Source organism: Anabrus simplex, chromosome 11 (assembly GCF_040414725.1).
Source record: "Anabrus simplex isolate iqAnaSimp1 chromosome 11, ASM4041472v1, whole genome shotgun sequence".
Lineage (NCBI taxonomy): Eukaryota > Metazoa > Arthropoda > Insecta > Orthoptera > Tettigoniidae > Anabrus > Anabrus simplex.
This window is the reverse complement of record NC_090275.1, coordinates 12,237,925-12,251,431: the sequence shown is the minus strand read 5'-3', so window position 1 is coordinate 12,251,431 and position 13,507 is coordinate 12,237,925. Positions and strand designations below refer to the sequence as shown.

Below are 13,507 nucleotides of genomic sequence, written 5' to 3'. Positions count from 1 at the left end.
CACTTATGTCAATTTTCTCTGAATAACCTTCGAAAGTTTATTAAAAAGTTACAAAATAGTTTATTAATATCCACCTGTTCAATCCTAATTATAAGGATTGTATTGTATTGAACAGGTGGATATTAATAAACTATTTTGTAACTTTTTAATATACTAAGCCTCAATGCGGTCACAATAATGAGATTCATTACTTGTAATGTTTGAAAGTTTGTCGGTGAAGTTGGAGTTCACCCTATGCAGGGAGTCAGGGATATGAGTAAGAACATATAATGATAAGTTACATCTTCAGAGAGAGGATCTTTCCCCACCGAGCTCGATAGCTGCAGTGCGGCCAGTATCCGGGGTTCAAACCCCATGTCGGCAGCCCTGAAGATGGTTTTCCGTGGTTTCCCATTTTCAGACCAGGAAAATGCCGAGGCTGTATCTTAAGGCCACGGCCGCTTCCTTCCCACTCCTAGCCCTTCCCTGTCCCATTGTCGCCATAAGACCTATCTGTGTCGGTGCGACGTAAAGCAACTAGCAAAAAAAAAAAAAAATTTCCCCATCAGCCCCTGACGAGCTTGACGACACTGACCTATCATTGTGTTAGTTTTGTTATGTCTTAATTTTCTTGTTCTTATCCTTATACAACTTGATTTGTCATTCAGTTTATCTTATTATTTATTCTTCTTCATGTTCCACTCTTTCCGTATATTACTTCATTTCTAGTTTTGTGTCGTACTGTCTTGTCGTTTTATAAAGTTTCCGTATAATGTTTATAGGGAGGCATGATAATTACTGTAACTAATATTATTCTGTACGCAGGTATGAAGAGGAGGGCTGATGAGGATACACCAGAAAGAATGCCTGGTGACAGAGCTTTCTCAGAAGTCTCTCCCGGCATTACAGCATCTTCTCCCAAAGTCCCAAGGATGTCATCCCTTATGGATTCAACAGTGTCTACATCCCCGCCATCGTCGCCGCCTCCTAGCGCATCCTTGTCGTCTATATCGGTTTTCGGTATCCCAACACCTAAATGCGACAACTCTCTTCCCAGCACGACTGATTCCATCGTAACCACGACCACTATGATCACTTCGCCAACAGCTGGGGTGAAGCCTTCATCTACATTTAGCTCTGTTCTTGCCACAGCGGAGAGTACTTCAACAGAGTCAGCTGGCGTATCCACACCTGTGACGACTTCTGCTTCGTCTGCATTCTTTTCCCTCCCAACATCAGTATCTCCCTCAACCCCTTCACCTAAGAATGCTGCTCTCACTTCGTCGACATCGCCAATCGCCCAGTCGAACACCATCACGACACAGGCCGTGACGTCTACAGATACATCTCCAGTGTCGACCTCCAAGCCAGCCATGTCCTTCCTCAACTCCTCTCCAGACTCTTCAGGTCTGTTCCTCTCTGCCCCGTCTCGTAGTGAACCGGAACTACCGACGTCGGGGTTGCCCGTGAGCACTGTGCAAGTGTTCGAGGAGGAGACTCGCATGAGCGCCGATTGTGGGAGCCGCTCTCAGACTCCTGCCAGGACGCTTCCTTCTGCAGGTTAGTACAGCACTTTACACTTTCTCCTAGCATTAATGCATGGATCGGCAACGTGTCGATTGTGGGAACAGATGGAGGAGAGGAAAAATGTTTCCAGAACAGATTCAAATCCCCTGCTGTAAATCGCCACACAAGTGGTGGAATAAATTTGTTTTGCATGTATGACTTTCATGTTTTTGATGCGAGCAGATTCATTAACAGCTGGAAATATTAATTTCCTCACATGCTTATGATGTAGTGAGGTACTGCACCGCAGTTGTCATGTTATGTCTACTGAATATAATTTTACAAGAGAAACAAAAAGCTGATTGTAGCCACTCATGAAGCAGTAAAAGTGTAGCTGTTCTGCTCCCTGCATCCACGCAAAGATCCTGGAAAATGAAGTAATTTGAAAAATCAGATTTTATGAAAATCTGTAAAACACTTCTGTCAAAAATAGGATTTGATTTACTCAGTATGGTAGTAGGATCTTTTACAATCATATTGAATTATTTAAATTATGAAACTTCATTGTAATTGAGGAAAATTGATGCTTTTACAAGAAATATTGTCTATTAAACTAGTCAGCATGATTTTTGTGACTCGCTTCCTTTTCTCCTAAAATAAAGGGAAAACAATGGTACAGTGGTCCTGATTTGCTTTAGCAGTCGGAGCATTGATCTTTTAATGCCTTTCCTTTTTCCAGTTTTTTTACCCTAGGTTTGCTCTGTATGACCAATACAACTTCTTCCCAGCTTAGAAGGCCCAAGAGCCTCTAAAAATACTGAAAGTTCTGACAGGAATACAAACACAAGATGAAGCCGCGTAAATCTGTTTACTTTTTTCTTTTAAAGCCATAGAGGCATTTAACACCTTGCAAATGTTTTTTTTTCTTCTTAATATTTTGTTCTGTTTTTCCAATTCTACCTTTCTTACGTATATGCAAAGTACTTTAAACACGTATATGTCAAATCTGATGCTTCAAACAGTTGTGCAATACGAGTTCTAAAAATAAACAAGAACTGTGTCATCCATTTCCCTTCAGACGAAGATGTTAATGGTACCTTTCCGTCTTCCTCTGTCCAACCACCATTGTTCCTCCTCACCTGTGTTTCAATCCAGGTTTCTTCTAATTATTCTATTCTTGATTGTTTTCAGCCCCTGGGTCTCCCTCTCATGCCCTTCCTACTTTTATCTGGATCTCCGTCATTCACTCTGGAATCCTTCTTTCTTCCATCTTCTTAACATGTCCAAACCATCAAACTTCATCCCTCTCCATTCTGTTGTAAAGCTTTTCCACTCTGATTTTCTTATTTCTTTCTCTCTCCGTTCCTATCATATTTCATAAAAATGTCATCTCACTGGCCTGGATTTATTCTCCTGTCATTCTGTCAGTGTCCAGATCTCCGCTGCGTATGTCATTAGTACATCTTCTGCGTCACCTCTTTACTCTTCACGCCAGGTTTCTCACACACTGGTAGAATGCATTTCCTTGTTGACACTTTTCACTGGAGGAATACTGCCTTCTTTTTTAGTGAAGTATGCAATCTATAGACTATATAATTTGTTTTCTTTTTCTCGATGTCGATGCTGACACCAAATTCAATACCAATTCATTCTCTTGAAAAGTCATATTAGGTTTCTTTCTTCATTTCTGGTCAATAGTGGACACAATTTACGATAAATTATTTACAAACTCCGAATAAAATCAAAACTTGTTTGTATTTTGAAAGTGGCGGCAGCACGTAGTCATTTGTTTTCCATGTGTTAGTATGAAAAATGTAAGGTTCAAATTCAGATTGAAACGAAAACTTAGTTTTGGTAAACTAAAATAATAAATTCTATGGTGAATACAGAAATGAGCGTTATCAGAGTTTTGGAAATCTAAGATATCATAAAAAACAACTGACATTGGCGAATACGTGCCATTGCCTTACTCTTCTCTGTGGTAATTTTCAATAATCTCGCTCAACATGTCGAGTACTTTCTCTCTGTTTACTCCCCACACTACAATATCGCCAGCAAACAGCATATTTTCCATTGTCTTCTTCACAACCATGACGAATAACCGTGGTGACAACACAACCACTCAGTCCTCCCCACACGTGTCTGCGTTCCACATATTCTATAATTTTTTTGTCTAATTCTTCTCGGCATCACCATCATTTCCCCTTGCCGGTTCGGGGTATTTATGGCACTTCTCCATCTTCCTCTTTCCTTCCACCATTCGTCTTCCACGATCTTGTCCCAGTCTAACTTTCATCTTCTTATGCCGCTCTTCACTGATTCAATCCACCTTGTTCTAGGTCTTCCTCTTGCCGTCGCACTTTGCGTCCAGCATCTGTCTTGGAATTCTATTCTCCTCCATCCTCTTTACATGCCCAAACCACCTTAATTTATTCTTTTCACTTCTCTCAATCTAGCTTTCCTATCCCAGCTTCCTTCCTAACATCTTCAGTTCTCACTCTGCCTTTCCTTGTCTTTCCTTATCATATTTCTTCGGAATTACATCTCACTGTCTTGAATTCTACTCTCCTGCCTGCTAGTCAACGTCCAAGTCTCAGCTGCATAAGTCAGTATGGGTACATACAGTAGTACATTTTGTACATTTATCTCTTTACTTTTCCTTGGTACTTCTTTGCTCCAAACGAGTTTTCTTACATTTTGCTAGATTGCATTACTCTGCTGTACCCTCTTGTTAAACTCCATGACCATCCTAGCATTTTGCATTAATTCATTTCCTAGCTATTTGAAGCTGTCCACAAGTTCCAGACTCTGATTTCCAATTTTCACAGTGCCCTTTCGTTGCCTTTCCACTCTCGACATCACCATAGTCTTGCTTTTTTCTGTACTGATTTTCATGCCATACTTCTCAATTTTTCATTCAGGACATCTAGTTGTTATTGCACTTCTCTGTTGTTCTGTCGCCAGATCACATCATCTGCAAATAGCAACTCGTTATCTCCATGGGCTTCCTTTGTTTCCTTTACAATTTTGTCCATGACCATAATAAACAAAAAAGGTGACAACACAATCCTGCGTATTGGAATGAAAAAGACTAGCCTGGTCCATTGTTTTAAACTGCCAACATCCCCTAGTTAGAATACATTAGTAGTTGTCAATTGAAATGTATTTTACAAATGTGTTCACATTTTAAGATAATGTAAAAGTCATTGTTTCACTAATAACAAACAAAAAATTACAAAAAACCCAGCCAATTTTCAAAACATATGGTTATAAAAATTTCTTTTTTTTTTTCACTCTGCAACAGTTCTATCATGTCTTGTCTAGTTTAGTGGGAGTCCCTCAGACCTCCCAGGTTGGGGAGAACTTTTATTGGTCGTCCAGAGCAAACCTTTGGTTAAAAATCAGGAAGAAAATAATAAGTCCATAAAAAATCAATGCCGTGAGTGTTGAAGCAAATCAGGACAATTGTACCATTGATGTTGCTTGTTGCCAGTCACACACAGAGAGAACCAAGTGACAAAATAAACTGTCCTGTGTTACAGTTAAGAACGTCTATGAAATGTTCATTGCTCCATCACCGTGCCACTGTCTATTGTTGTTCTGATTGCAGGATGTCCAACATAAGAATGCAACAAACTTCCGTTGTATCTGAATCGAACCGAGGACTCCTGGATCAGAGGATGGAATGCTAACCATTTGGTCAAGGAGCTGGACTGTAATGAAATATTTTCTCCAGTCATTTCGATGGACGACATTCTCGTTCACACTAGGAAAGTGCACGGGCTGACACATGACGTAATGGGGTTTGCCCGATGATACTCCTCCTTTCTAAACAAAGCAAAGCGTGATCATGAGCAACGTTTGAGGGTTTTGCTTGCTTTGACTTACATTTGTGAATTCTTATTTTCAATAATTTTCAGAACAAGATTACATGAGTACTGAGCGGGTTGACTATGCACTTTGGGTCTCATGGCTGTCGGCTTGCATTCGGCAGATGGTGGGTTCAAACCCCAGCTGTTAGCAGCCCTGAAGATGCGCTTTCACACCTGGCAAGTCTGTCGTGTTTCATGCGCTGGGAATGTCCGATCCATCTGAGTTGGTGTCTCTACACTGTTCATTCTTGCCATCTCTAGAAGTAGAATGTAGTCATCCCATTTGATGTTAATAATATATGTGAGCTTCTGTTGATTGAACTGTTATAGTTTCTTCACATCACGGTGATTTAGTGTACAGGTTTCACATCCATAGAGCAGGGTGGAGATGACAACTGTTCAATACACCATCAATTTTGTATATATTCTTAGATCTTTATTTGAGAAGAGCCGATGTGTAAGACATCTGAAAACTATATGGGCAGTACATATTCTGTTCTCCACATCCTTCTCTGTTGAGCAGTTACTAGAGAGAATACTTCCTAGATGGAGGAAATGATCTACTTGTTCTAGAGGCATACTGGAGATAAAAATACTGAAATCTGGAAAGGCAGTTCCAGGAGCTGGCTGTGTGAGTAACTTTGTTTTAGGAATATTGATGGTTAGGCCAAATTGGTCGTATGCCCTAATGAAACAGTTAACAGACATTTGCAGTTCGTCAGGTAAATGAGCTGGAAAAGTGTTGTCATTTTCATATTGTAGTTCAGTTACATGTGTGAGACTAGGAAGTCTTTTTGATCAGAGTCTAGCCTGATTAAATAGCCTTCCATCAAACCTGATGTCTCGTAGAGCATGGTTGCCAGATACAGGGCAAAGAGTGTTCGTGCAAGTACACAGCCTTGCTTACGTCCATTACTGTTGGGAAATTCTTCTGAATTTTTTTTTGTGGTACAACACTTATCCAAGAATATTTTCATGGAGTGCCTGTATCAATCCAACAAAGTGTCTTGGGCAGCCGAATCGCCTTAAAAACATCTACATTGATTCTCTAGGCACTGTGTCGAAGGCCTTTTCCAGATCATGGAACAGAAAAACTAAAGGCTTTTGTTGTTCTCTGCACTTTCTCTGGAGGTTGTCATGCACAGAAGATTGCATCAATAGTGCCTCTTGTGGGATGGAACCCGCATTGAGAATCGGGAAGTACCTTCTCAGAGACTATCTGGAGACAGTTCAGCAGAATTCTAGCAAATATTTTACCAGCTATGGAGAGTAGGGATATGCCATGGTAATTACCACAGATGCTTCGATCGACTTTTTAAAAGATGGTGACAGTGGTGGAGTTCTTCATGTTAGCAGGGATCTTGCAACATTCCCTTATTAGAAGGATTGGACAGAAATGCATGGTTTTCAGAGGTAAGCCTCCAGTTTGGATGAGCTGAAGGGGTATGTTTTCAGGTCTGAGAGTCTTTTTTGGTTTTAGATTATTAAGAGCCTTTCTAAATTCCTGAAAAGTAAGTGGGACTGCCATCCAAGGTTGTGGAGGGTGTTGTGGCACATGTTGGAGGAAGTCTTCAGCAGCAGAAGAACTGTTGTTTAAGAGCAAGCTGAAGTGTTCAAGAGAACCTGTCAGTCAGGGAAAATAATGATATTTTCGGCGGCTTCAGGTTATATAGATGTTGATTCCCATAGGGAATCTGAAATTTTTGTCCCGAATGAGTAAATTTATAATACCAATATAAATGGTCCGTTATTGGACATTATAAATTTTCCAGCTCATTCCTGGTTGCCAGCGTTTTACCCTCATGTGCTAGGTTGGGCTCATCAGTTGGTACCTAGCACACCTACCAAGACGCTGGCTAGTGCATACCGTGGAGGCCACTGCGTAGAGGCTACTTGGAGCCACCGGCAGTGCCAATGCACTATGAGAGACTTTGTCTCTTTTCCAAAAATTGATGCCTGCTTGGCCATCAGATGATATAGATGTTGATTCCCATAGGGAATCTGAAATATTTGTCCCAAATGAGTAAATTTATAATACCAATAATAGAATACCAGTGTCAAATAACGGACCATTTATATTGGCTTTCAGGTTGCCGGATGAAGAACGAACAGGTCCATACAGCAGCTTTTGAGAATATGCGTAATGGAAGGGAAAAAATCAAGTCAGTTATAGAGAGTTAGAAACAGGAAAAGAAGTCGATGGAGCAAGAGGGAATAATAATAATAAGAGGAAACAACACGAACAAAAGATAATCTCTACCTCTTCGTACAAAAGGACTGTTTGTTTATTGCATAAATGACTTCAGTTTTATTTTAGAGTACCATGGAAAGTCAAAGCCTAGCTGTTTCACCTCTTTAAACTTCTCTTGTGCAATTGGCAATCTCGAGGTTTACTGTCATTGCAGTTGGTGGCGATGGTCCAGGAGAGGAGTCCCAAGGTAGTGCAATCAGCACCGCTACAACAGAGAGTGTCAAGAAGAAGACTGGCAGGATGGAAGTTGGTGATGCAGAAATGTGAGTAGCACTACCCTCTGAAATGTGATTACGGTGATTGTGGCGATCTCTGTTAAGACATAAAATCAGTGATGACTGTTTCTAGTCTTCTCAGATCAGCGAGATTATCTTTTTCTGCCTTATATGCCTGATTGTAAGCCAATCTTTGTTTAACTTTCCCTTGGTTCAAATATGTTTCCGGGTTTCGAATCTGTATTGGTATCGTTAGCGCTGCCGGTAAAGTAAACGACACCCTTCATAGACACAATAGGGAAAGGTTCCAAAAAGTAAAACCTGAAGCCACCATAAGTAAGTTTTTTGCCATCATGTAGATTCAGACCAGGTTTCATCAACACTAACAAGTTGTTAGTTAATACCATATTTGAAACTTAACAGCATGTTAAGATTCTTACGTTTCTTCATACTTTTCCTGATAAATGGTAGCTGACACAGTGCTGATCCTCATGAGAGTTATGAACAGTGCGAATCTTGAAGGCAATGGCAGAACCAAGTTTGTTTGTTTTTTGCAATTTTCTTTGACTGAATATAGCTGTAAAACATGGCACATGGAATCACCCTTAACAGGTTGTCTCAACTTTTGAATCACATTCCTTAGCTGAAAAGTGAAAACCATTCTTCTCCATCATCCGTTCCACATTGTTTAGGATTTGTTTCTGATTTTCCTTACTTCAAACCATGCTCAGATATGGGAGCTACATTGTCGTTTCCAATTGCAGCATATTTCAGCTCTGTTGCTCTGTTGCCTCCAAGTAATTAGATTCTTGTGAGTGTACTATCTGTTGCACTTAATACACCAGCAAAATGGCATATTTTATAGAAGTCGTGAATAATCTGTTGACATTCCTCTACTGAAGAAAATACTAAGCAGTCCTCTCTTCGATGTTATCGCTGCAGAGACTACGCTGATAGTGTCAATCAACTTTTAATTTGTAACGATAGTTTAAGACATGACTAAGAATATTTATAGTGTTTATGTTATTTTGTTTCATATTTTGTTTCTAGTTTGTAATGGTAGTTTTAAGATAATATTATGAATATTGCTCTCAGATGTACAATGTTAATGAAGTGTGGTTAAGTGTAAGAGGGGACCATAAGTCCTAACTTCGCCACTACAAATAAAGGCAAATATAATAATAATAATAATAATAATAATAATAATAATAATAATAATAATAATAATAATAATAATAATAATAATAATAATAATAATAATAATAAATCTGTGAACTGTAGCTTTTGAAGTTTGGTAAAACTTCCATTGCCACTTTGCGGGTGAAAAAGTATATAAAAATGATATGAAACAATGCCTGAAGTTGTGCAGAGGAGAGATCCATCCTTTATCCTTGCCGGGGATTCACCAGGCTGCCCCTCACTTACTTATATAGAAGATTAAAAACGGAGATTGTAAGTGTGAGATTTGTAACCATTCCTTGTGTTGCTATTGGCCAGCTTGGATCAGCTATGATGAAGACAAGTTTTGTATTACCTCTGATAGAGCTTGAATCGTATGTGCTCACAAGACTGCCACCTTCGTTGAAAATAGGAAAACCCCCTGCGGGTGAGGGATGCACATATAGAATACACCCGCTGTATCCCCTGCCTGTCGTAAGAGGCGACTAACAGGGGCCCAAGGTACTCTCAACTAGGGAGTGTGGATTGGCGACCACGGGGCCCTTAGCTAAGTCTTGGCATTGCTTCCACTTACTTGTGCCAGGCTCCTCACTTTCATCTATCCTGTCCGACCTCCCTTCGTCAACTCTTGTTCTTTTCCGACCCCGACAGTGTTAGAGCATTCTAGGCCTAGGGAGTCTTTCATTTCACGCCCTTCGTGGCCCTTGCCTTTCTTCGTCCGTTACTTCATCTTTCGAAGTGATGGATCCCTTCTTTCTTCTTCTTTTCTCTCTCTCTCTCTTTACCCCCTGTGGGTGGGGGACGCAGACGAATAATACACCCACGGTATCCCCTGCCTGTCGTGAGAGGCGACTAAAAGGGGCGACCAAGGGATGATTGAATTAGAACCATGAAACTACTTTCGATTCCTACCATCACGCGGGGAACACCATGGGTTACCTGTACTTGCGAGTTGTACCACTACATTCGGTACAAAATGGGTTTGTGATTAGTAGCAGTCATGAGCTTGGCCTCGGGGTTTCCAGTACCCGCGCGTCGTACCCATGTGAGCAACACCGCGGGTCTGGGCTTTGCCTGTGAGTTGTACCACTAAATGAGCGACACCATGGGTCTGCGTTGCCTGTGATTAGTACCCACTTTGTGAGGAACACCACGGGATGTGTGGTTAGTACACCTAGGTGAGGAACTTCATCGGTTTGCGTTGGCTGTGAGTGGCGCCATTGTGTGAGAAACACCATAGGTTTGTGTTACCTATACGAAGTACAATACTTGTGAGTAGTACCATCTTGTGTGGAACACCGCGAGTCTTCGCTACTTTTGATTAGTACCCCAACATGACAAATACCATGGTTCTACTTTACTCGCGTCATGTACCATTCTGAGGGGCCTTAGACCTGGATTTTGGACCCCTTTAGACATCAAGCATCCTCGATTCAAGATTGTGCTTCATGAGTGGTCCCTTGGTCAGTAATAAATTATCTATGATCTTTTTTTTTGAGTTGGTTCCACTCCTTTTTTGTTTGCTCGTTTTTTTTTTGTTTTTTTTTGTTCATGTCCATCCATTCCTTCTTCAAAACGATTTTTAAAAATTTTTGTCAGTGGATGATTTTGATTTTTTGTTGTCATTTCATCTCGTACCACTAGGGGCCGATGACCTCGATGTTAGGCCCCTTTAAACAACAAGCATCATCATCTTCGAAAATAAGAAAACCATGCTGTTTCTGATTGTCATGGTATGCACTTGTAACCTTACTTTTTGTCACATTTTAGCAGTATTCCAGAGGGTGCTAGAAGCATGTTGACCATTTTGTGCCTCCTTTGCTTGCCACTAACTGGACCCAACCACTCCAGCTCACTGGTCGTGTCACTAGTCGGTCCTAACATATCCGGACCATTGGCCTTGTTACTAGCCGGACTTACGTTCCTAAGTTGGCAGCCTCGTGTGGCGCACTGTGACATTGTCCGAGATTTGTCCTGTTGGATCTCTATCTATTGCGAAGGGTCAGCGGAAGTTTTACCTAAAGTTCTAGCATTATGTCCAAACATTACATGAAAAATTGTCAGCTGTGCATTTAAAAAGTGTTCAGTCGCCAGTGCGCTTGATGGCACATCATCATCATCATCCATTTTTGTTGTCCATCTCCCACCCTTTTCCATGCTGACTTTCATCCATAATTTTCAGTCTCGCTCAGTATGTCGAGATACCCTTGTTCTTCCTCTGTTTGCTTCCCACGCCACACACAGCATTATCTTTGGCTCCCTGACCCCATATTTTTCCTTTGTCTCTGTCACAGTTTCACACATAACTAAGTGGTGACAGCACACTTCCTTCTTGTAGTCTGATTTCATTCCAAAACCACTCTTGCACTCCCCACAGGTGTCTGGACACTGGTGCGATAATTTCTGTACTTTGCTTGTACATATTCTGTAATTTGTTTTCCAAATCCTTTTTGTTGCATTACTTTCAATACCTTTGCTTTGGGTACACTGTTGGAAGCCTTTTCTAAATCAAGGAATGTCATCATTAGAGACTGGATTTAATAGGAAATTTTTCTTAAAAAAGGACCAAAAAATGGGGAACATCTTAGGTAAAAACAGGACTTGAAATGGACTGTGTTACTCCCTCAAAGGAACACTATTTTAATTGAAAACAAACTTCAGCCTATTCATGGATAGACTTGGCACTCACAGTCTTACATTTACCTAGTTGTACTTCCTCTTAAAACAAAAATTACCACCACAACATATGGAAAGTGTTGTATTTGATCACATTCAACATTTCAATATATTTGAAAGTCACATTCTGGCACTTTGAATACAGAACCTCTTTACAAAAGGAAAATGACTGCTCAATATCAACTAAAACCAGCAATGAAAATTACATTTTTATCCTGAACTGTAAATCAGCACACTTTATTAGATTTTTAATGTCTGGATTCTTTATTAAACTTTGCTTCAGTTTGTCTTTAGCAAATCCATCCAACATGTTGTTCACTTCTTCTACCGCACTACACTGTGTCTCCTCTTCACGAAGTGCACTGCATACAGTTCAGTTTCCAAATTTACATTCCTTTACAAAACCTTTGCCTTTGCTACCAAATATCAAAAGCGTCCTTGCATATTGTTCGATAACAAATGGAAGAGGGGAAAAGTGCAGGGGACAGTATCAGGAGAATGTGGGTGTGTGGAAGAACCCCAACCAAGCCCTGGATAAATGATTTTGTCACATTAGCAGCACGTGAGCACGCATTATCTTGCAGTAAAACCACTTGACATCGTCCTGTTCAAGTTTTCTCGGTTGTTGACAATTAATGTTAGCAGAGACAGTTACACTTCTGGGGAGCAACACCCAGAACACAATACTCTACCTTCCTTGTCCCACCAGATGCTAAACATGACACTAGCTCTTGGACTTGGGCTTGCCGTTTTGTGTTTAGTGCTCACCCATTCCTTTTGGTTGAAGGCACAATTTCTTGTCGTCCATAACAATCTTAGGCAACTTAAAATCACACGGTGCTCTCTCCTCCCACTTCTGAACTTTTCCCATGGAGTGCAACTGTCACTCGACATTTCAAAATGTTGCTCTTCATTACATTTCCTAATTCCCTGGTTGAGTGACGTGGGTCATCGTGAATCGACTCGTTGAGTTGGACTTTCTCAACATGGATTGTCTTTCTGGTCAAAGTCAACCTGTACTCTCCCCCAACAGCATCGCCCCTGTGCAATTAGTTATAAGCTATAAATTTCATTCTACATCAGACATTTGAGATTTACTTCTTTGCCCGAGGTCCTAAGTAAACTTAAAGACATATGACAAGAAGATCATAACCAAAATTTTTGTTATTTATTTATTTACATATTTTACGCCCACATTGGAGCACTTAAATCAATACATTTGAGTTAATTTCTTCTTTTTCTTCTCCCAGAACTTTCTCATCCTCTCCGACCTGGAAGCCCTTTGTGTGTCCGATATAGTATATTGTTTCCGTTCAACTGTTTTTAGTTTGAGACTTATGCTTTTGTTCTTCAAAATCCTCTTCTATTTTCTGTCTTTGATTTGTTGCCGAGTTATACCCAATTCTTCCAGATCATCCTGATCTTCTTTGAACCAATTATTATTGATTTTATTTTTCAAAAAATAATCAAATAGTTGTTTCAATATCCTGTTGTCTGGTAATCTTGATATGTTACAGAAAAAGGAAATTCTTCTTTTACGCATTGTATTTATTATTGATTCACATTCACGATAGACAATGTTGTTAGGCAACAATCTCCACTGTCCATCAACTTGGTGTATTTTATTGATAATTGTTCTAAGAATTCTTCTATCAGTTTTCTGTAATTTGTCTGTTGTAGTTTTTACATTTAATTTGAATAAAGTTTCACTAGCGTACATTGCCTCTGGTTTAACTATGGAATTATAGTGTTTCAGCTTAGCGTTTATCAAAAGAGATTTTTTTTTTTAGGTTGGCCAGATAAGTCTTTGTGCTTGTTATTATATGTAT

The 13,507-nt window shown here is 40.1% G+C and overlaps 1 protein-coding gene across 1 annotated transcript in view; it reads left to right on the top strand.

The window, feature by feature from the left end:
* The window catches only part of LOC136883422 (serine-rich adhesin for platelets), a 156,009-nt gene that overhangs the window by 28,932 nt on the left and 113,570 nt on the right, over positions 1-13,507 (top strand). Inside the window, exons 2-3 of the mRNA XM_067155692.2 lie at positions 805-1,539; positions 7,763-7,871. Of these exons, the coding sequence (XP_067011793.2) occupies positions 805-1,539; positions 7,763-7,871 (844 nt within the window). The remainder of the gene's footprint in view (positions 1-804; positions 1,540-7,762; positions 7,872-13,507) is intronic.